Source organism: Pleurodeles waltl, chromosome 9, assembly GCF_031143425.1.
Source record: "Pleurodeles waltl isolate 20211129_DDA chromosome 9, aPleWal1.hap1.20221129, whole genome shotgun sequence".
NCBI classification, from domain to species: Eukaryota; Metazoa; Chordata; class Amphibia; order Caudata; family Salamandridae; genus Pleurodeles; species Pleurodeles waltl.
In genome coordinates this window covers 209,504,891-209,527,596 of record NC_090448.1, presented here as the reverse complement: position 1 = coordinate 209,527,596, position 22,706 = coordinate 209,504,891, and the positions used below count along the sequence as shown (strand labels likewise).

The 22,706-nt window shown below is 43.4% G+C and overlaps 1 protein-coding gene across 1 annotated transcript in view; it reads right to left on the bottom strand.

Annotated features, from left to right (window-relative positions):
• The window catches only part of PDHB (pyruvate dehydrogenase E1 subunit beta), an 80,769-nt gene that overhangs the window by 20,219 nt on the left and 37,844 nt on the right, over positions 1-22,706 (bottom strand). The window contains exons 7-8 of the mRNA XM_069206550.1: positions 13,155-13,265; positions 12,758-12,849 (exon numbers count right to left, since the gene is read on the bottom strand). Coding sequence (XP_069062651.1) covers positions 12,758-12,849; positions 13,155-13,265 — 203 coding nt within the window. The remainder of the gene's footprint in view (positions 1-12,757; positions 12,850-13,154; positions 13,266-22,706) is intronic.

The following is a 22,706-nucleotide window of genomic DNA, read 5'->3' as shown; positions in this document are numbered from 1 at the left end:
GTGGAAAATACTGCCCGCCGAACTCCTGCAATCAGGTCGCCACCAGTGCGGCAGCCTTCCTGTGGGCCTCATTACAAGTTCCCAGCTGGGTCAGCTGGTGGGAACAGCCCACAACATTGATGCCGGCTCATAATGGAGCCGGCGGCAATGTTGCGGTGCGTAGGGTTCAACAGCTATTCAGACAGTGAAAAGCACGACAGGGCTGTCCCTGGGGGCCCCTGCACCCCACCTCCGCTAGCTTTTACATGGCAGTGTGCTACCACCATGTAAAAGCTAGCAGAGAGGGGGCCGTAATCCCAAGAGCCGTGCTGAATGCAGCGCTGCCCTGGCGGATTAGGACCACCTGCACCGCCAGTCCCTCCTGTGGAGGGAAACTGGTGGTGCTGGCGGTCCAACCTTGGCACTTTTGCCATGATCGCAATTTGGCAGTATGACCGCTGCCAAAGCGGTCAGACCACCGTTTTGGCAGCATTCAGACTGCCACCATGGCCCTGGTGGTCTAAAGATCTCCAGGGTCATAATGAGGCCCCAGACTTGTGAAACACCCCGACTATACAGCCTGGTTTGCAAAAGTGTCAAATTTGCAGGTGCGCCTGACTGGTTGAAGAGGGATGGTGGTGTGAGACACGGAGGCGATGAAGAGGAGAGGCTAAAACAAAATGTGGAAAAGGGAATTAAAAATCAAGCGCTTTTCAGAACAATGGATAACTGACTCTAAGAGAGAAATCCAGATGGTTCCAATGGCACACAGAAAGAAACAAGCCATTTAATTGCTACAATGTAACGGCGTCTATTGGTAGTGTAGGTACTGGGTTTGCATAAGTTCCCATCGTAGACTGGAGTCAAGAGTTTTTTGGGTGTAGGTAGTCAGTGCTTTGTGAGTTTTAATAAGTTGTTAGGTTTTTCTGGCCGATGGATCTGGAGAGCTGTGCCAAAGTACTTACCCAGGAAACACGTAATTACAGGTGCTCTTTGCCCGGTGCACATATGCATGTAGTAAGTATCCTGTGGGAGAGCGTGCTGCTGGTGCATTAATAGCTTGTTATGGCATTTTCAGACTACGCGGTTATGCGTTCTGATTTCAGCCTTAAGCCCTTGTACGCCATGGACCTAATGGTTACGCCCGTGGCGGCGCCTCTCAGGCGCCACGGACGTAACAATTACGTCCGTGTACCGGCCCTCGGGGGAAGCGCTAGCGCTACCTCCGAGGGCTGCCCCTCACCCCCCAGGTCAGGGTTGTAAGGGGATTCGCTTACCCTTCCACTCCCCTCCGAATGACGACATCAAAGGGTTCAAAGACGCACTGAAAGCCATTCGCTTCCAGCACGTCCAGAGGAAAGGAGTTGTTTTCCCTTCAGGCAAGGGGGTGGGGGCAGATTTAGGAATTCCTGTAAAAGAGGCATCAGGGGGAAGGAAAGGGTTTTCCGCAAGGGGGGGCAGAAAGCCACTAGAACCAGGGATTGTTTTTGTGGCTGATTTTCTTTGTGTTGGGGGTGGCCCCTTGGGCAAGAGTCGTCCCCAAGGGGCAAAAAGCACTATTGGGCACTTAGCACCAGGGATCGTGTGTGTGTGTGTGTGCGTTATGTGGGGGGGTTACCCCCTTGGGCAAGGGTCACCCCCCAAAGGGGGCAATATAATCTAGGCCATTTCTTACCCCCTTGGGGGAAGATTGGCCTATTTATTTAGGCCCTTATGCCCCCGGGGGGGCAGAAACCATCAAGACGCCATGGATTTTTTATTTTTTTGTTCTTTTGTTTTGGTGTTGGTGTGCGCCCTCTTGGGCAAGGGTCGCCCCCAAGGGGCAAAAAGCTATATTGGGCCGTTCTACTTCCCCTTGGGGGAAGATCGCCCTATTTTATTTTAGGCCAATCTGCCCCCAAGGGGGGAGAATCCACTTAGCGCCAGGGATCATGTTTGTGTGTGCGCTGTGTGCGTGTTTGGGGGGGGCCCTTGGGCAAGGGTCACCCCCCAAAGGGGACAATATAATCTATGCCATTTCTGCCCCCCTTGGGGGCAGACTTGCCTATTTTCTTTTTAGGCCATCTGCCCCCAAGCAGAGAACACTAGACACTAGGGAAAATGTAAAAATGGTTGGTGGCGGGGTGTTTGTCAACTGGCAAAGTATTTGCATTTATGATAATAACAGTTTATTTCTCCTTTTTGTTCTAGTTCAAATCTTTTGCTTCCTTTGCTGTGGCTTGTTGCGGTTTTGGCAGTGGTTGTCCTGCGATTTGCATAGTTGCAGGTTTTAGGTAAGTAAATAAATGTACTCCAAAGGAGTATTGTTGCCATGCATGACTTACATGTTTGTAGGTGGTGTACTGAATGCAGGATTGTGTGTGAAATTGTCCTTAGATTTATGCGCAATGATTATTGTGTTATTTTATGTCTAATTTGCTTTTTTTGTTTTCTTTTTAGTGGGAGACCAATGGCGATTGCTGTGGCTGTGCAGAGTAGTAGTTGGTGGTGCAAGCTTTTTCAGACAAGCGAGCGGTATAGTTTTTAAGTTTTTAACTCTTAGTGATAAAGCTGCACTTTATTTGTTACTTATCTTACACAGTGCTGGTTGTTGGTGGTGCATTTGTCCAGTTACATTTTGTAGTAAGGATCATGGCTAGCCGTAGGATGACCGCTCAGCAGGTTGTTGGTGTGCTTTTTGAGTCGTCTTCTGACCATGATTATGAGACTGACTCTGCATCTGAGGCAGAAGTGCAAGATTCTGGAAGTGAATTTTCTGTCAGAGAGGAATCATCTGATGAAGCCACTCTCACTGCTTATGAAGGGCCTGTTTTAGAGGAGGACACTGATGTGCCAATGGTGCAGCAGCCAGCGGCTGAAAGGCTTCCCATTGGAAGACCTGACACGTGGGTTGCACCAAACATGGAGCAGCCAGTTGCCTGCGTTTACTGGTTTCCCAGGATGTCGAGTTAATACAGAAAACTTTTTGCCTGTCAACTTCTTTGAGTTGTTTATGGACAATATATTTTTGGAAGAGATTGTTGAGCAGACTAGTTTGTATGCAGAGCAGTATCTGAGGGACAACGCTGCCAGACGTAGGTCACACTATAGAGCTAGCCGGTGGATTCCCACAAATCTGGAAGAGTTGAAAAAGTTCTTGGGTTTAACTTTTTTGATGGGGCTTATTGGGCTACTAGTCCCTTGATGGCAAATGCTATATTTCCTGAAATCATGAGTCGTAACCGGTATGAGCTTCTTCTTCGGATGTTGCATTTTGTAGATAATGCTTTAACCTTGCCACGAGATCACCCTGATTCTGACCACCTTTTTAAGATTAGGTCTATCCTTGATCCTTCAGTAGATAGTTTTTCAGAGATCTATGTTCCAGGCAACAAAAATATCTGTAGATGAGTCTTTGATCCTGTTCAAGGGTTGTTTGGTTTTTAGGCAGTACATTCCTAGCAAGAGGGCACAGTATGGAATTAAATTGTATATGCTGTCTGAAAGTAGTACAGGATATGTTTATAATTTCCGTGTCTACACTGGTAGGAATTCCAGTATTGACCCCCCTGGTTGTCCACCCACTTTTGGAGTTAGTGAGAAAATTGTGAGGGAACTTGGTAGACGACTGTTTAACAAAGGTCACCATTTATATGTAGATAACTTCTACACTGGAGTTCAGTTGTTCAAGGAGTTGTTCAGAGTGTACACTGTTGCTTGTGGCATAATCCGCTCTAATTGGAAAGGCTATCCCTGAGAGCTTGTCTGTAAAAAATCTTGAGAAGGGACAGTGCAGTGCCTTGCAAAATGATGAGCTGCTAGCTCTGAAATAGGAGGAATGTGAACATGCTAACTACCATCCATGATGAGAGTACTTCACCTGTGGCTGTTTGGGGTCACGTTGCTGAAGTGTGTAAACCTGTGTGCATTTTAGACTACAATAAGGACATGGGTGGTGTTGATAGAGTAGATCAGAGGTTGGAACCTTACACTGCTGCTCATAAGTCTTATGTTTGGTATAAGAAATTATCGGTTCACCTGTTCCACTTGGCAACTTTTAATGCTTTTGTTGTGTTCAAGGATAGTTCTCCAGAGTCCAGGATGACATTTGTGAAATCTCAGTAGTCTATCATAGAGAGCCTTGTTGTGCTGGAACAGGCAATAGTTCCTAGAGAAGCAGTGGTGGAGGATGTGGCTAGATTGAAAGATCGTCACTTTGCTGAGCACATTCCTGGCACGCCCCAAAAAAAGCTTTCCTGCTAAGAGATGCAGAGTCTGTGCTCAAAGAGGTATCGGGAAGGAGACTAGGATGTCCTGCCCTGATTGTCCTTCAAAGCCTGGGCTGTGTGTGTGGCTGTTTCAGGAGCTACCACACACAAGAATTATCGGGAAATACTAGGAGCGTAAACTGCTGTTTTATATTTTCATATGTTCAGTTTCTCGGTTGGCATTACTGTCATGTATTCAGTTAGAGCTTTTGTGTATATAGTTGTGTACCTATTTATAATTCGTGGTTTATTTGTTTTAAAAAATAAAAATAAAATGATGGTGTGCGTGGAGTGGTGCTTGGCTGGCGGTGTGCGTGGGGTGGCGCTTGGCTGGCAGTGTGAATATTGACTTGCTGTTCGCTACTGCAGGTGGTGGTGGCGTCGGCGGCGTCCAGGGAGGTTTGGCTTGCCTGGATCCCTCAACATTTTCTTACCCAGACTCCTCTGCGAACCTCAAAATAAAAAAATAAAAAAAATAAAAAAAAATCCTCACTTTTCTTTGTAGGATCACTGCTCTGGCACAAATTTCCTACCACCCAGCGTTCCTCTCAGTCTCCCAAGTAAAATGATACCTCACTTGTTTGTGTCCCCAAAGCAGAGTCAGACTAAAGGATGTATAAAAGAAAAATATGTGCTTATCAACTCGCTGTGCTAACCCCTCAATCTCTACAGGTTATTGGCATTTTTCTGTTGCAGGCACCTGGCCCACCCACACAAGTGAGGTATCATTTTTATCGGGAGACTTGGGGGAACGCTGGGTGGAAGGAAATTTGTGGCTCCTCTCAGATTCCAGAACTTTTTCACCGAAATGTGAGGAAAAAGTGTTTAAGCCACATTGAGGTTTGCAAAGGATTCTGGTTAACATAACCTGGTGAGAGCCCCACAAGTCACCCCATCTTGGATTCTCCTAGGTGTCTAGTTTTCAAAAATGCGCAGGTTTGGTAGGTTTCCTTAGGTGCCGGCTGAGCTAGAGGCCAAAATCCACAGCTAGGCACTTTGCAAAAAACAGCTCTGTTTTCTTTGGGAAAAAAATGTCCACATTGTGTTTTGGGGCATTTCCTGTCATGGGCACTAGGCCTACCCACACAAGTGTGGTGCGATTTTTATCGGGAGACTTGGGGGAACGCAGAATAGCGAAACAAGTGTTATTGCCCCTTGTCTTTCTCTAAATTTTTTCCTTCCAAATGTAATACAGTGTGTAAAAAAGACGTCTACTTGAGAAATGCCCTGTAATTCACATGGTAGTATGGGGACACCGGAATTCAGAGATGTGCAAATAACCCCTGCTTCTCAACACCTTATCTTGTGTCCATTTTGGAAATACAAAGGTTTTCTTGATACCTATTTTTCACTCTTTATATTTCACCAAATGAACTGCTGTATACCCGGTATAGAATGAAAACGCATTGCAAGGTGCAGGTCATTTATTGGCTCTGGGTACCTAGGGTTCTTGATGAACCAACAAGCCCTATATATCCCGCAACCAGAAGAGTCTAGCAGACGTAACGTATATCGCTTTCAAAAATCTGACATCGCAGGAAAAAGTTACAGAGTAAAACGTGGAGAAAAATTGCTGTTTTTTTCACCTCAAATTCAATATTTTTTCGTTTCACCAGTTATTTTCTGTAGGGAACCCTTGTAGATCTACACAAATTAGCCCTTGCTGAATGCAGAATGTTGTCTACTTTTCAGGGATCCAGCATTAGTTTCACACCCATTCCTGTCACTAACTGGAAGGAGGCTGAAAGCCCAAAAATAGTAAAAATGGGGTATGTCCCAGTAAAATGCCAAAATTGTGTTGAAAAATGTGGGTTTCTGATTTAAGTCTGCCTGATCCTGAAAGCTGGGAAGATGGTGATTTTAGCAACGGAAACCCTTTGTTGATGCCATTTTCAGGGAAAAAACAATAAGCCTTATTCTGCAGCCCTCCCCCCCCTCATTTAAAAAACTAACAAAAAAAAAAAAAAAAAAGACATTTTCACTGTATTTTGGCTAATTTCTTGGTCTCCTTCAGGGGAACCCACAAACTATGGGTACCACTAGAATCCCTAGGATGTCGGAAAACAAAGACGCAAATGTGGCGTGGGTAGCTTATGTGGACAAAACGTTATGAAGGCCTAAACGCGAACTGCCCCAAACAACCAAAAAAAAAAGGCTTGGCACCTGAGGGGGAAAAGGCCTGGCAGCGAAGAGGTTAATGTACGTTGTAAGGCAGTGAATGTAGTGTTTATTAACCAGAATCAAGTATCGCGTTCCTTCAATAGCTTTAGATCCACGTAACATAATATAAAGTACAGAAAGTTTGTTGCCTCAGTTCACAAGAATAAAATGGACACATTTTAAAAGGAGGTGCACTTTTAGGCTACACCCTTTCAAACATGGTAGTATTGTTTACAGGTGCGTAAAGCAGAAGACAGAGTTGTGAATCATTTCTCGTCACTAGCAGAGTGGCACAGGATTCTAACACAGAAGCAGCTAAAATGTAAATATTCCTTCTCGCAGCACAGAGCCTTCAACAACACTGTCTGAAAACTCTTCTGCAGACCTGGGGCCCAGCAGACATTCCCGCTGGAACATGCACGAGAAGGGTGAGGGGTGGCACAAACCCTTTCTTAAACATACCAACTCCTCCCCCTCTTCAAAGGTGCCAAAGCCGACAAACAAAGAACTCAATTGCCTGAACACAGCAGTGATTTCTACTCAAAACATTTCACAGACACAACAGACCTGGGCTCCTAAGGCCAGCCTCCGAAGTTAAGTTGTGTAGCCTTGACCCCCTCCCCCAGGGCCCAGCGGTGGGATCCATCTTGGCACGGAGGATGTGGTGTTTGTGAAAACTCTCCAGAGCACAGGAGAGTGCAGCAGCACTCATATGTTTCTAGGGAGCTGATGTACTCTTGGACATGCACACACCACTCAGGCTTTCTACAGTCTGCTGAAGTGGAAAAGAGGTATTCTTCCTCGTTTCATCAAAGGTGATATTTTATAACATGTGCCAAAAAAGTATCTGGTGGTTGCAGACAGTTACATTTTCTTTTTCATTTTTTTTTTTTTAGGAGGGGGCAGAACTTGAACACAATTGTGTTGGCATCTTGTATCATGATATTCAAACAGGTAAAACACAACCAGAGACACTGCTCAAACCAGGCCAGCACATATTAAAGGCAGGAATGTAAAGATGCAGGAAGCGGAGCCAATGAAGTACAGATACAAAGAACTGCAGGCAAGAAAAATAGCGACCCCTGGGGTTTTATAACAAATTTAAGCAAACTAAGATTACAAAGTGAGAGCGGAGATCTTTTTCTTTTTTACAGCATAACAGACGGCCCAAAAACATACAAGCACCATAAGGACGCCATACAAACACCCAGGGTAATTGACTGTGTACTGTACTGCACATGAAACATTCCCTAGCTATAAGCGTATGGTTCGTTTCACCAAACATCCCTATAAATTCAACAGACGAGAACACCACACGTCTGAGCTTGGAGGAAACATCCGACTCATTTTAAATAGTTTACTCACAAGCTCACTCACGCCTTCCCTCCCTCTTTCCTTGACCAAACCCGCAACAGATACTCTGCACTGCAAGCACAATGCATTCAGGCTCTAATCTTATTAAAAACAAACCAATCATGGGAGCTAAGATAAACAATGGCAAGCTGGCCCTGGAAACCCCCCCCCTCTGCTGTTGGTTTTATGTTTGCAGAGGGGATGGTGGGGAGGAGGGACTTGCCCGAGGAAGCGTGGCTGCTCTGAAATACACACCCTCAGTGTAAGATGAACAGGCAAAAAATAAAAATAAAAAGTATCCTACAGAAAAGATAAACAGGACATAGCGTAATTATACAGTAGTGGGTCCCTGCTCCAAAAGAGAAAGAGGCAGAACTGACCACTAGCAAACAAGGATTTTTAAAGGACACTGCAACCAACAAATGAAATCGCTTTAAACCCACGGTATAAGTACTTAAAACATATACAAGAGGTTGAACGCTTACGCTTAAGCAAAAAAAAAAATTAAAAAAAAGAAAAAAAAGAAAGGACATTGGCAAGAGCAGACCATATAGAAGGAGGCAAATGACAGTGACAAAGCTGCCAGCCAAAGATAAGAAATTGGTGGACTATAAGCCCACTCACTATATGTTAACAAAATGTCTCGCAGAGACAGCGCATGTGCTGTTTAGTCGAGACCTAAAAACATGTTGCCTGAACAAAGCAAACATAGTGACCTTGCCTACTGTCAATAGTGAGAGAATGGGTGTTGCTAAGGAAAGTTTGAGATCAACAGGAGACATTTGCACAAAATTATTTTACACAATGGAAGGTGAGCAAGAAGTACACTTTTTAATTTTTTTACTGGAATTGATACGTGAGACAGGATGAGCACTTTCGGAATACAATGGCAAAACGTCTTATCAGCAAGAGCCATGGAGAGAGTGGTGTTTGTACAAGCAATAATAAAATACTCTGATTAACACAGGAAGGCAGCACGTGTTATGTATTTGTTGCAAGGTAAATAACATATTGGACTTGTATGAAAATGTATTTAGTGTAGGTGAAAAAATAATAAAATTAGAAGTTTCACTGCAGAACTAGAAAAACAGTCGCACCACTGGTTCAGTGAAATTAAATCTGTGAGTTTACTTTTTATTTAAGTATATTTAAAATGTGCTCCTGTTAATATGTAAAAAAATTACTGATTTGGTTGCACAGCATTTCAATGTGTGTAATAATGATGATGTAATGTTTCATAACTTGGGCATGTAAAAATAACTATACGAGTAATAAATAGACAGACAACATGAAGCACTTGCCAAGTAGAATTAAATTTGACTAATTCATCTATGTTACCGATGGGTCTGAATCTGGTTGATCAGCTACCTTTTTTTTTTAAATCAATGATTAAATATCAATCAAATACTGACCAACTGTATGGTAGAAATAATGGAACAGAGACTGTTTGATTTACTCTAGTGTATATTTCACTTTAAGAATCCTTCCATTATCAATCCTCACATTGATAAACTGCTGAAGAATAAACTTGTTTTGCAGTAATGTTGTGATGAATATGGTGAAAATTGTGGTAAATTGTTGGCCTGGAAAATAAAAACCGATATAGTTAGAAATAGTGTGGCAGAAATTCGGGATGGAATCTCAGGGGAGGTTGGGAAAAGTAAAAAAAGGGGTGAAAGATAACTTCTTAAATTTCTTCAAGGAATTATATACAAAGGAATCAGTCTCACTGGAGTCAGGGAAGCGATGGCTAGAGGGATTAGAGCTGGCATCCCTAAATGAGGATGAAAATAAGGTAGTTAATGAGTCTATTAAGACGGTAGAAGTAGAGCAAGCCATTAGATCAGGTAAACTAGGTAAGGCAGCAGGGCCAGATGGGCTGCCAATTGAAGTCTATAGAGTACTGAGTAGTAGTATTACGACCTTCTTAAAATAACTTTTTAATACCATTATCGAGGCTGATGGGAGCATCCCCTCTTCTTGGAGGGAGGCTATTATTACAATAATTTTAAAACCAGGTAAAGATCCCAGAAATTGTGACTCATACTGCCCAATATCTCTTTTAAATTGTGATTATAAGATCTTCGCAAAACTTTTGGTGGATAGATTAGGGGTGTTATGGGGAAGCTGATACATATAGACCAGAAAGGGTTTATGAAAGGAAGATGTATGCATGAATTGGTACACTGCCTAGTAGGCTCAGTCGATTTAGCCACTACATGCCAAGCCCCTTTAGCAGTTGTGATGGTTGATGCAACAAAAGCTTTTGACAGAGTTAATTGGAGCTACTTAAACATGGTATGTGAAGTTTACAATTTTGGTGGGCGTTTTATTAGGACATTACATAAAATGTACCAGGACCCCTGTGCAAGAATTCTGGTTAATGGTTCTCTCACCTCTGCTTTTAAGATAGAAAGAGGAACGAGGCAGGGGTGTCCGCTATCCCCGCTATTGTTTGATTTGTATATTGAGCCATTGGCCACTAGAATTAGAAATGATCAGAGAATCCCCCCATTTGTTTGTAGGAATCCATCTAGAAAGGTTTCTTTATATGCAGATGATTTGATGATCTACACATCTAATTTAACTCAAGCTATACCGTTTTTAGAAGAGTTGATGGTAGAATTTGGGGGAATTTCTGGTTATGCAGTTAATAATCCAAAAACGGAGGTGATGGCTTGGAATATGGAAATAAGTAGTCCTGTAATTATGAAGGAGGAGGTTAAATATTTGGGGATTATTATAACACATGACATAAGTAAATTGGCAGAAAGAAATCTTAGGAAGGTGATGAGGGATGTAGATTGTTTATTGAAGAAATGGTTAAATCTCACTCTAACTATTATTGGTCGGGTTAATTTATTTAAGATGGTGATTGTTCCTAAGTTTACATTCATTTTCAACTCAATACCATTAATGTTTAATAAAGACACCCTAAGGAAACTTCTGGGGAAAATGAGTAGTTTTATTTGTGCATCTAAAGGGGTTCGTATCTCCTGCAAAAAGTTGCAAAGGAGGAAAGAGAAAGGAGGGTTGGCTGTACCGGATATGCAATATTATGCACGGGCTTTCTTTTTGAAAAACGTGAGGGACACCTTTAATCATCTGGGGTGCTCAGAGCTGGGGCAGACACTGATTGCAAGTGATGGAGGATAATGAGCCACAGATAAGCTTTTTGTATAAGTTTGGAGATCCTAAATTCTTCAAGAAAATTAGATTCACGGTGTTACAAGATTTAGCGAGACTCTGGTATGCGGTCAGGTGGGCAGTGAAACTGTTGTATTATAGTGAAAAGGCCCCAGTTTGGGATTCTCCAGGTTCTCCAGAGTGGACAATGGACACTTTGGCAGTTCCTCTGAAAGAAGCAGGTTTTTTGCAGTGGGGTCAACTCTGTTATAACAGAGAGGTTAGATCGTTTGAAAATCTTAATGGAGAGTTAGGGGGTAATCTCTCTAAATTCAAATATCTTCAGATAATTAGCTGGGTGAGGAATCGGAAGGAGGAAGTGGGGGGTACAAATGATTTGGAGGACCAGATGCATCTGGACATCCCACTGAAGAAGGAAGTGGCTAGATGGTACTGGCTAATATTGGATACTGCTGACGGCAAATTCACCCTTGCAGAAGAGTTATGGGAAGAGTGCTTGCCGGAGCTTCAGCAAAGAGACCTATGGCAAGTATCTACTACACTTTTATACAATACTGTTAAAGCTGCTGCATAAAGAAGAAACCATCTGTTTTCAATCCACAGAGTTTTCTGGACACCTGCAAAACTCTCCAGACTGGGCCAGGGTAATACGGTTAGCTGCAAAAAGTGTGGGTTGGCGGCGGCAGATGATGTTCATATGTTTGTGGAGTGTCCACAGCTCAGTAAGTTTTGGACAGAGGTAGGTGACGCAATTAGTGAAATACTCCCCATAAGCTTTAAGGTAACTGCCCGTTAGTGATTTTTGGATGTATGTTGGAACTACAGTCGATTCACAGGGATAGTTCTAAACTCCTTTTATATGATGCTTGTGGCAAGAAGAGAGATTTGTAGAAAATGGATCAGTGCTTTCCCCCCCCGACTCTTGTAGGCTGGAAAGATTCTTTAATGTATAACATGAAGTTGGACACGAGCAAGGATAGTAAGAAAATTAGATTTTGGAACCCACTGAGGCAATGGTGGGGTATGGGAGTGGATACGGGTGGATATTCAGTCTAATATGGTCCTATGATTATATATGACTGGTATATCACCATGTGCCGACTCAGGCAAGAGGAATGGTTACACTGAGGTCATATTTCAGGATAGGTGTGGTCGGGCAGAGATGGGCTATGACTAAAACAGTTCGTATGGAAAGACCCCCACCTTTTCCTTTCTCTAGCGAGGAAAGACGGAATGCAAATGAGGACCAAAAAAAAAAAAGACATGGATACAGGAAAATATTTAGCAGTTTGGCATTGTTTTTAGAAGCTGGATATTACCAAGATAAATATTGTTATTACCAAGCTAAACGTGGCATGCATTTGAAGGAAATGAGGGTTAAGTTCTCAGTATGAGTAAGTATGTGATTATTACTCAAATGTCCCACCGATTTGATAAAAATATACACCACATTTGTATTTACATGTCAGAGGCACTGTGACAAAGCCTGCTGGCGTTAAAGTCTTTGGAGTTGGCTCCGATTGACTTTACCACTATGAACTTAACAGAAGGAAGTAGAACTCTTACAGAAGATCCATGCAGTCACATTTTTCTCATAATTACAATGCTGCTTAAAGCATATACACACACCAGCATATGCAGTCGTGAGGTACTGGTTGCAAACTATTGAGAGCCTTTTAACATTCTGAGATAAACTGAATTGTCTAGTGTTAATGAAACAAAATATGCCTGCTGCATTCTGGAAGAAAGACACATATGAATCAGCTGCTGAATTCAAACAACATCTAAAATATGTTCAGACTGACTGTCCAATGTGTGCAAAAGATTGGACTTCAACTTTTCCCTTTCACTTTAAGATGTTTTACACATACCTCACACTCAACACCCTCTTTAGCTAGAACTGCAGAAGCCTCCAAACAATGTCCAACAGATCTGGAGTGTGACACCAATGTGATGTGGGTTCCTGTGAAGAGAAACCCACTTAGTAATGCTTTCAAGTTTTTTCGTCACAGCACAATTTTAAACACAACTTACAATTTTAGTATTACTAATTAAAATATTGCCAAGACAACAAAATATATCAGCTGTGTGTAAAACCTAAATGCAAATAATATTAACTCAATATTAATGAAACAGCATCTTAAACATCAAAAAAACATCTAAATTAAACAACACTGAATAAATGCCAATGAATATCAAAGTGGGCAACGGCTAATAAAACCAGGAAAATCATTCAATTGTACTAACAGGGTTAAATAGATCACTTACCTTGCCTTTCAACTTTAGATTTACCAATAGGAATAACAAAGTCTTTCGACATAACATCTTCAGAAACCTCGAAGGGGACACCATACATTAGTTCATTTTCCAGCATCACAACTGCAAAAAAGTTGAAACAAGTGGGGAAACAAATGATGAAAACAGAGAAAGAAAATATTTGAAATCAAAGTTGTAAGTAGTGCAGTTACAAGGAAGACAATGAAACTTTGCATAATTTGTAGTACAGAAAAAAATTATACAAGCTGTCAGGTACACTTGCTCAAAAACGAAATAATTTAGAAGTCAGATAGATAGTTCTACAGTATGTTGCACATGCATTCCATATCCTCACAGCAAACACTTGAGGTATTGGAGTTTACAAGCTAAGGAGATGTACAAGGGATACGAATAGGCAAAATGTGAAACAAGAGAACAAGTGTTATGTGGGAGTGGAGGTGATAGGGTGACATGATAACAGGCACCACTCCAACAGCAACCTTGTTCTTATTAGCACAATTACTATAACATGGAGAAGGGTGAAAGGCTTTCAGCTCAAGGATGTAGGGCCAGTGGGGTCTAGAAGAGCCGTTGAACCTGGAAGGAATCCTAAAGTGAAGTGTGATACTAGGAAGCCAGCATAGCATCTCCATAGTACTGAATGAAAACAGACATCACAAGACTAACACTGCCAGCGTGTTTCTCATGTTAGTCTGCTGTGAGGAGATGGGAGAAGCTCACTGAGCCCCACCTTAGTTAAAGGGAGAGAAAAAAAGAGCATTGAATAAGCAACCGTCTCCTCAAGTTCTGAGAGACTAAACATTCCACCGTGGGGGACAAAACCTAAAAGAGGTTCAAGAAAAGCATTTTGAGCTACCCAAAGAGACTGGTAAACATCGTAAGACCAGAACAGCAAAAAGTGAAAAACAGTGCAAGAAAAACGATAACTTTGAGATCCATTTTGAGAAGTCACAGTCAAGCTTCCAGTCAGCAGGCGTTCCTGACTTGTTTTAAAATGTTGGACATGAGGACAAACTGTGGCTTGCTCCTTAAACTGCAGTACGTTATCCCAAAGGCTGCAGCTTTGGGAGCACACAAAACATCGAGGAAGTTTAAACCCAAAACAGTAATAAATTAGTAGGTGAGGTCATCATGAAAAGGCTGCAGAACAAAAGCAATCAAGTAGAGAGAGCCAAAGCATGACAGAGCAGAGTAACCAGATATTGCCAAATAAGCCTTGAGGGTGGAGAGGTGAACCTAGAAGACACATAGGAATGTTTAAAGCAATTTACAGCTTCCTCTGACACACCCATTAAGGAGTTGAGGCTCAGCATGATTATGACACTTTGCTATTACCTTTTCACCTAGTGATGTTCCTTGGTCAGCCAAATGAGATCCTGCTCCCTTAGATCTAACAAGGAACCTCAGAGGAGAGAAGCAATATCTGTTTTTAAGCAGTAATCAAAAGTTGATGTGCTACATTTATCCACATTCCTTTAGGAGAACTCCTGACGAGAAGAAACAGTGCATTGGAAGGAAGCTGAACTAGCAGAAGAACATAACTCTATTGTTGGACCTGGCCCTTTTACAGGGTCATTTACCAGACTTTTTGCTTTCTGCCTCCTTAGTTTTCTGACCTTTATTGGCTGCCGTTTTGACTCTGAGCACTTTTTCACTGCTAACCAGTGCTAAAGTACATATGCTCTTTCTTACAAATTTGGTATGATTGGATTCTACCTGATTGGCATATTTAATTTACCTATAAGTCCCCTGTAAAGTGGTATCCCTATACCCAGGGCCTGTAAATTAAATGCTACTAGTGGGCCTGCAGCGCTGCTTGCGCCACCCACTGAAGCAGCCTGTCAAACCTATCTAAGACCTGGCATCTAAATTTACTTGCCAGGCCCAGAACTCCCCTTTTACTACATGTAAGTCACCCCTAAGGTATGCCCTAGCTAGCCCTTTGGGCAGGGTGCAATGTATGTGGAAGGCAGGACATGTGCCATGTTGCGTGGCCTGTCCTGGTAGCCTGTCCAGACTGACAGTTGGGGCTTTGTGCATACTTCTCAGACAGCCTGAACACAGGGAGGGTAGAGGTGACACAGAGGTGCATCTACATACTGTAAAGCCTTCCTGGGCTGAGAGAAGGGAGAGGCGGGGCACACCTGCATTTGTAAAGACTGCTCTGGCCTCACACAATAGGGTCGTTAACCCCCCACTGATGTTTGGAGCCTGTGCTGAAAGGAGAGAGGGGGCACTCCCAGAACCAGTTGTAACTGGCTGGAACCTCCTCTCCCTACCATTGTGAAACACTGTAAGAACTGACTATAAGTACAGGGAAATTTTCCCCACAACTTGAACATTCTTGGAACTTGAAAATGGACACAGAATGCTGATGAATGGACTCACCAGGAAACCACCTTGGACTGCTGCTGCTGTGCTGACCTGTGACCTGCCTGGTCACTAGGAGGAACTGCCACCATCTGCATCCCTTGTGCTGGCCTGTAGCTGGGCCCACCAGCCCTGTGCTTCTTCCTGCCTTGCTGTTCCCAGGGGCAGGGTGCTGTGGCCCCTGACCCCTGCAACGATCCCTTCAGCACAATTCTTAGCGCTGAGAGAGCGCCCTTTTTTGATGCCCAGGTGCCCTTCCAGGCACCTTCTTTGTCTGCAGGAATCACCACCGCAGCCCGGGCTTATGGAAGTGCCCCTACACTGGAGAAGCACTTCCCTGCTGGTTTTTATCACCGCTGGGGCCGGGGTCGAAGCACAGAGTCTCTGCGCTTTAAGAAGCGCTCCTGGGCTGAGAAACTTCACCGCAGCGACCCGGGAGACTGTCATCCGGCCGGGCGCCGAAACTGTCCTTCCCGGAACCCCCGGGGCATCCCTTATTCAAATTAAGGAGTGAGCACGCTCCTATTGTGTCCCCGGGGCAAGGTGCACTCACAGAGGCGCCCCCGGGACGCTGGCAGACACCGTCCTCGGTGCCTGCCCAACCTAGTGTATTGTGGACGCCGAGAGAGCGTCTCGCACACCGTCTGGGTGCCGCCGCTCCCCCAGAGCGGGAGGAAAGCATCATCGGAGGCCCCTGCTCCACCTTACCTTCGTGTAGACAGCTGCCCCGAGGAAGCGGGTGGCTGTCTCACAGACGCAGGGCACGGGGAGCGGAAAGGGAGTTCCTTTCCCCCCGGCCACTGCACTAGGGGCGCTAACGCCCCCATAACTTAACCCAGGCATTTTGGGGGACCCCCCCATCTCTAAGGAGGGGCCAGTCTATTGCAAGGAGAGGGTGCTGACTGCCCCTCTCCCCCCTGGATCACTGTGTGGCCCCCGTTGTGCGCCCAGGAGTGCCGGGGCCCCCCGTGTTCGTCTCTAGGCACTGGAAGTGCCTTTTCCACCATCTAACAGGTACTTTGTAGGAAATCCAGGCTTTAGGAGCCTAATACAGATTATAATGTTTTAGGTTTCCTCCCTGTTTACTGGCAATACATATGTGTACTAATGTTCCGTTTATGGGCATGTCTAGCTGATATGTATGTATTTGACTTGTGGATATATTCTCTAATGTTCCTTTCATGGGTATTTAGAAATTGTTCATGGCAAGTGCACATACCTTTTACTATAATTCCTGACTACTGCTTATGTTTTAGAATTCTGAGTACTTACGTGTTCTAATGTGACAACTGCATATTCTTGCAGAGTATTAGTACCTTGTGTAACCCTTTGACAACTGCTAAGGTAGCAGGGTATTACTTACGTGTAATGTTGGTCTAATTATGTTTTGTGCAATACAGATTATTTTTACATAGCTCAGTGTTGTGTTTACTTTGTGGTGTGTATTTTGCGTCACGTGTGTTGTGTGTTGTGTGTTGTGCAAATGCTTTACACATTGCCTCCAGGTTAAGCCTGACTGCTCGTGCCAAGCTACCAAGGGGGTGAGCAGGGGGTTATCTTGGACGTGTAACTCCCAAACCCTGACTAGAGTGGGTAAGTTCTGCCTGGCTGAGGTGCATACGCTAGCCAACCAGAAACCCCATTTCTAACATCTATCTTCAAAGATTGTTTCTAAACCAGAGTTGTCTGGCAGTCCACGAGGTCTATTCGGGGGGAGAGGGGGTGGGGGGAAGGTTGGGGGCAACTGCTTAGAAAATGAAATATGAACAGATTAATATAGCGTATATAAAGAAGCAAAAATAGAAAGTTGAAAAATTTACATAATTCTGTAAATGTGAAATAATTTGAAACTTGGTTAAAAATTAAGTTAGTATCCTTAGATAGATTTGTGGCCCACAAAAAAAAGTGCAAACAGAATATAGCATGGGAAATGAGTGACCTGAATTAAATTTAAACAAGCTCCAATTTTCCTGTTCAAATTATTTTTTTTACATTGGATTGTAAATTTATATAAAATATATATCATAGTTTGTGTGTTTGACGAATGCTTCTATTTGTATTTTACGTCGATTGTTTTGAAGTTCAAATAATTAAAAATGCTTATGTTGGGGTTCCCCGGTCTCCAGTAATGGAGTAAGCTGAGTGGGGTTCTCTGGGTTCCAGTAATGATTAAGTGGGGATCCACAGAAGTCAAAAGTTTAAGAACCACTGTCCTTAAGGCAGAGTTTATGTCTAGAAGTAAATCAGGAAGTTTTTTAGAGTGCTGTTGCATTAAGTAGTTAGAGGATATCCCGAACACCAACAAAATAACCATTAAACACAAGAAGCCCAAAATGAGTGAGAACAACTTATGTAAAAGGGATCAAGTGAAATATCTGAAAGCAATGGAATTAAAAGCTCTTAGAATGTTCCTCTAACTTGGTTTCCATATTTGATTTATAGAGTGCGTCCACACCAGATGATGCATTGGCATTACCAAAGATACAATGTCAGTGGAGGGGAGATGTAATTCCATTTGGAGACACACAACACCACTCGGACATCAGCATTCTGTATTATATTTACAGTCTGCAAATATAACTTTCTGGAAGATCTAAATACAGGGAAATGCCTTTAAAATGGGAACCTTGCGTGGGAAGCAAAAAAAAAATGGAATATCCCTTTCAACACACACAGTTATAAAAACAATATGTACTGCTGGACTTGTTTGAAAGTCTGTGATCAGAGGTGAATCCATTTTTATTCTACGTTTCACACATGACATGTTTGGGCTGCTGCCCAAAGAGGATAGCCAGGATGGCTATCACCAAAAAGAGGTGTTTATATAAGGAACAAGTATCTCAGATTTGTCCCCATTGAGTTTGAACTGGCTGTAGTTAATCCACTGTTCTATGGTTTTACATGCAGTTCAACAAATTCACAGAGCTGACATTACATTCTTTTGAGATTTTAAAAACCGTCTGTGCGTTATTGGCATACTAAATAATACATGAAGGCGAAATATTCACTGTTGCTCCTTCCTAAAAAGGATGGTATTACCTCATAGGTGATTCTCTTCCAAGACAGTCCACCATAGGTAATCAGGGGAGTGTTTAGAAGCACAGAAATGGTTACACATGATGCTATCAATCTGCACAAGCAGCATATAGTGCTGCGATGATACACTACCCTAGGCTTGACCGTTCTTGTGGTCATACCCTCATAATGGAGGCCACAGGGACAAGTAATGAGATAGATGCAGTTTTTTGTGTTGCAGTTTGTGTGATTTTTTAAAAATGTGTAATCACTAAACACTGGGGTATCCTAAGCACCTGGTCATTACATATTCCACAGCCACGATTTGCCTTCAGGCGCACTCAGAATCTGAGAGACTTTGTCTACACTAGACCTCGTATTAGACAATCTCACATACAGAACACTCTGTGGGCCCTACCACCTGTCACAGGACACTATCCTAGAGGGCCACATGGGGTGTGCTCTTTCATTCAACACTCTAAAGAGGTCAAGCTGAGTCCTCATTTTACCTGGCTACAGAAAAATCACACAAACAGTAACACAAAAAACTGCATCTAACTCCTTACTAGGGATGAGAATCTCAAATCTATCTATCATATATCTATCTCATTAATTTGGAAGTGTCAGGGCACCAAGAAATAACCTTTAGGGTTCCCGGTCTTGTCCTCCGCTCTGTTCTCTTTAATAGGAACAGCACTACTGGACAGAACTCTGGTGCATAAATACAGAGTTTCACCTTCCTCAGCAGCTGAAGTTAAAAGGAGGCAGTGTTTTACCTGGAGATGTGCTTGGCCATGAGATTTTGCAGTGTGAAGCAGAAAAAAATTGAGAGATTCCCAGAGGAAGAGAAACTCAAGCCATTCTTATACTAAAGGAAGTTGGACTGAAGAGTTACTGAAGATGTCAGTTTTTGTCCGTTTCAAGAAGAACCTGTTCATGCCATTAGTTAACTTACTGTTTTATTCACATTGGATAATCTGAATAAAATGGGAACTCTGCAATGAAGCTGTGTGTCATCAGCATGTTATTTATCTATACATTTTGACATAGAGCAACGCTTCACAATGGAACAGTCATGTTATGTGGTTGATCATACTAAATAATGCTCAATCAACAAAAGGAATCAGTACAGCCCATCTACTAGTGCCATTATACAAGACATTGAGGACGACAGAACAATAATTTACTGAAGAGTGCTGGGATTGACAAAGAAATAAGAGGACTGATAATATGAAGTCCAAGGCAGATATGACTGACGTAGGACAAACACACTTATTGAGATAGGAAAGCAGAAAATAAGACTTGTGTTCGATTGAAAGGTAGGAGTAAGGAGAGGCAAGGGGTAAAAAGAGTAAGAGAAGAAAGAGGTAGTCAAAAAAGGTAAAGATTTGAGGGGAAAAAGCAGGACAGCACATGGCAAGAAGAGAATATAGAAAGCACCACACAGTTCGAAAGCATGAAATTATATGGGGCTGGGCTCCAATTGTATTTGAACAAGGAAGGCTGTCTACACCTGGTTAAGTGTTAAAAGAGAGGCAGTTGTAGTAGGAGAGAGTTCCAAAGTTTTTCCCGAAAACATTTCAAAGTGGGTCCCATGGGCACAAGGGGAATATTTGTGTCCCCAGCATACAGCTAATTATATCATTAACTAACTCCTATCGAATTGCTCACCACGTATTATTGGCACACCCTGCCTAGAAGCAATTCATCTTGTAGTACCTGAGCCACACAAATGTGTCAAAAATCCCAAAAGAACAAACTTACCTTTAGTAAATTCATTTCTGTTGGATACGGTGTCCAACCACAGATTTCTCACCCTACAATACCTCTCAGATGCCAGGATTGATCTACAGAAGTTTAGTAGATGGAGTTGTATGGCTCCGTGCTTACTCCACACTGCCTCGGGCGTCACAGAGCAGACCCATGAACCGAAGCACCCACTGGCTTGCGGACATCAGATTTTTATCTTTTCCCTTTTGGTGTCCTCGGATGTGGAAAAAAGCATTACTGAAGGTAAGTAACTTTTCTTTGATAGTTTTTACTAAACGCAGATTTCTCACCTTGCACCCCAGCATAGATCAAGCACTCCTTGTGCCAACGCAGTGACAGGTGCCTTAGCCCTAATCAAATAGGCTGTCTGACAGCCCTGGGGGCTGCTTCTTGGCCAGTGCATAACAGACCTTAATGCAGAGGACGATCCACTTCGATGTTCGGGTTCGGGGAAGGGAGGGAATGGGTTCCCCTTCTGCAAAGTCTTCCCTTTTTTAATAAAAACCCAATTGTCCAGTAAATAGTCTTTCACGCAATCATTGTAAAAGATTAGCGCTCTTTTGGGACTGACAGATTCAGCATCTCCTCCTCTTCTGACAGTTAAGGGAGAGCAAAGAATTCTGGTAGGGTGATCGAGTGCACAACATGGAAAGGAGCCACTACTTTTTAGTAAAAAGGTTGCCCGAGTCCCTGGCACCAATTTGTTTGGAAAAAGGTGGAGTAGCGGCTGCACTTTAAGTGTCCGTAGTTCACTCTTGTAATACGCTGATGTAATTGCAATGAGGAAGGCAGTTTAAGGGCAAGTGACATAGCGAGCAGCTAGCAGCTGTACATAGGCTTGAACGGCATACACATGAGGAATGTCAAGACCAACTTAAGGTATCACTTACTGTGGTACCACAAACAGTTTGTGAAGTAACATGCATGTCAAAAATCTAATAAACCTCAGAAAAGGAGGTGAATTAACCGAAAGGCCTTACTGGACAGAAGACACAAACAAATGGACACTTGACAGCTTTGCATGTAAAGTGGTCAATGTCCCAGGGGCCCTACTCAGTTACATGTTTTTCCCCCAGAGCCCAACATAAATCGATTTCCTGGAGGGGCTTCCGGCGGGCAAGGATGACATCCACCTCAAGAGTCAAATCTAACCCAGTCAACTGCTGCTATTCAATCTCCACCCTTGGAGGTGCAAGCTGTGTGGATTCAGGTGGAGGACCTTGTCCTGGTGCTGATACAGGAGGTCCTCCAGAAGTGATAAAATGAACAGAAGACATATGCTCCTACTCAGGAGTTCTGTGCACCACATTCCTCTGACCGAATCCAGGGTCACCAGAATGAATTTGACCTGACTGTTCTTAAGCTTCAGACCTGGGGCCAGGAGAAGTTAGGAGTCCCTTGTTGTATTTCAGACAAATTATGTATCCTAACAACATTTCTTGCAGAAAATTGAATGTGCCAAATTATTGACATTGAGTGTTCTTGAGGGTGACAAAAGGTCTAGCCAGGGATTTTCCCAGGGGAGAAAGAAGTCCTACACAACCCTCGGATGTAGGCACCAGTCATGATTTACTAGATGAGGTCTGCTCAGTTGGTGCACTGTGGCATTTAGGAACCCTGCCCGGTAGTTGGTTGCCTGGTGGTTGGTGACCAGGTGTCCTGGAGCTCTAGTCACCTCCAGAGATGCAAAGCATGTTGGCACAGAACCCCACACTGACTTGCATGTTGAAGAACAACATGACAGTGGTGTTACCTGTGAGAACTCGGACCAGCCACCCCTTAATGGATAACTGGAAAGCCTTCAGAGTCAGATGAATGGCATGCAGCTCCAAAAGACTGTTGGAGCCTGTCCTTCACTGTAGACCGGAGACCTGATCTCCATCTCCCCCAAATAACCCAACAGAGAAGCGATGCGTACATCACCACAGTGAGCTGTGGGTGGGGAAGTGATTGTGGCCTACTGCACAACAGCCAACACTGCAGAGCATGGGTAGTCTCCTCAGAGATCTGGATAGTGTCAAAGAGGCAGCCTCGATGCAGGGCCCCAATAGGATTAAGTTCCACTGCAAGACTTGCAGGTGCCAACTAGCACTGTTGACAAAGAGGATGCAAAAGGCTAAGAATTGAAGAAGCCTCAGACCCACTCTCACCTGCATCCAAGAGCGAGCCTGAACTAACAAGATCATGGAGTGAATGTCCTGGACTTGTTGCAGGGGAGGAAGAAAGGTGTTGGAATCTCAGTCTCCAATCGCCCCAATGAATGAAGCCTCTGATTAAATTAGGAAGGAATTAAGTTAATTTATGGTTGCCCAACTATGTTAAGAGCTGTGCTATCAGCCGGAGGATGTCAACGATAGACTGCAGTTAGCCTGCCAACAGCAGCCAGTC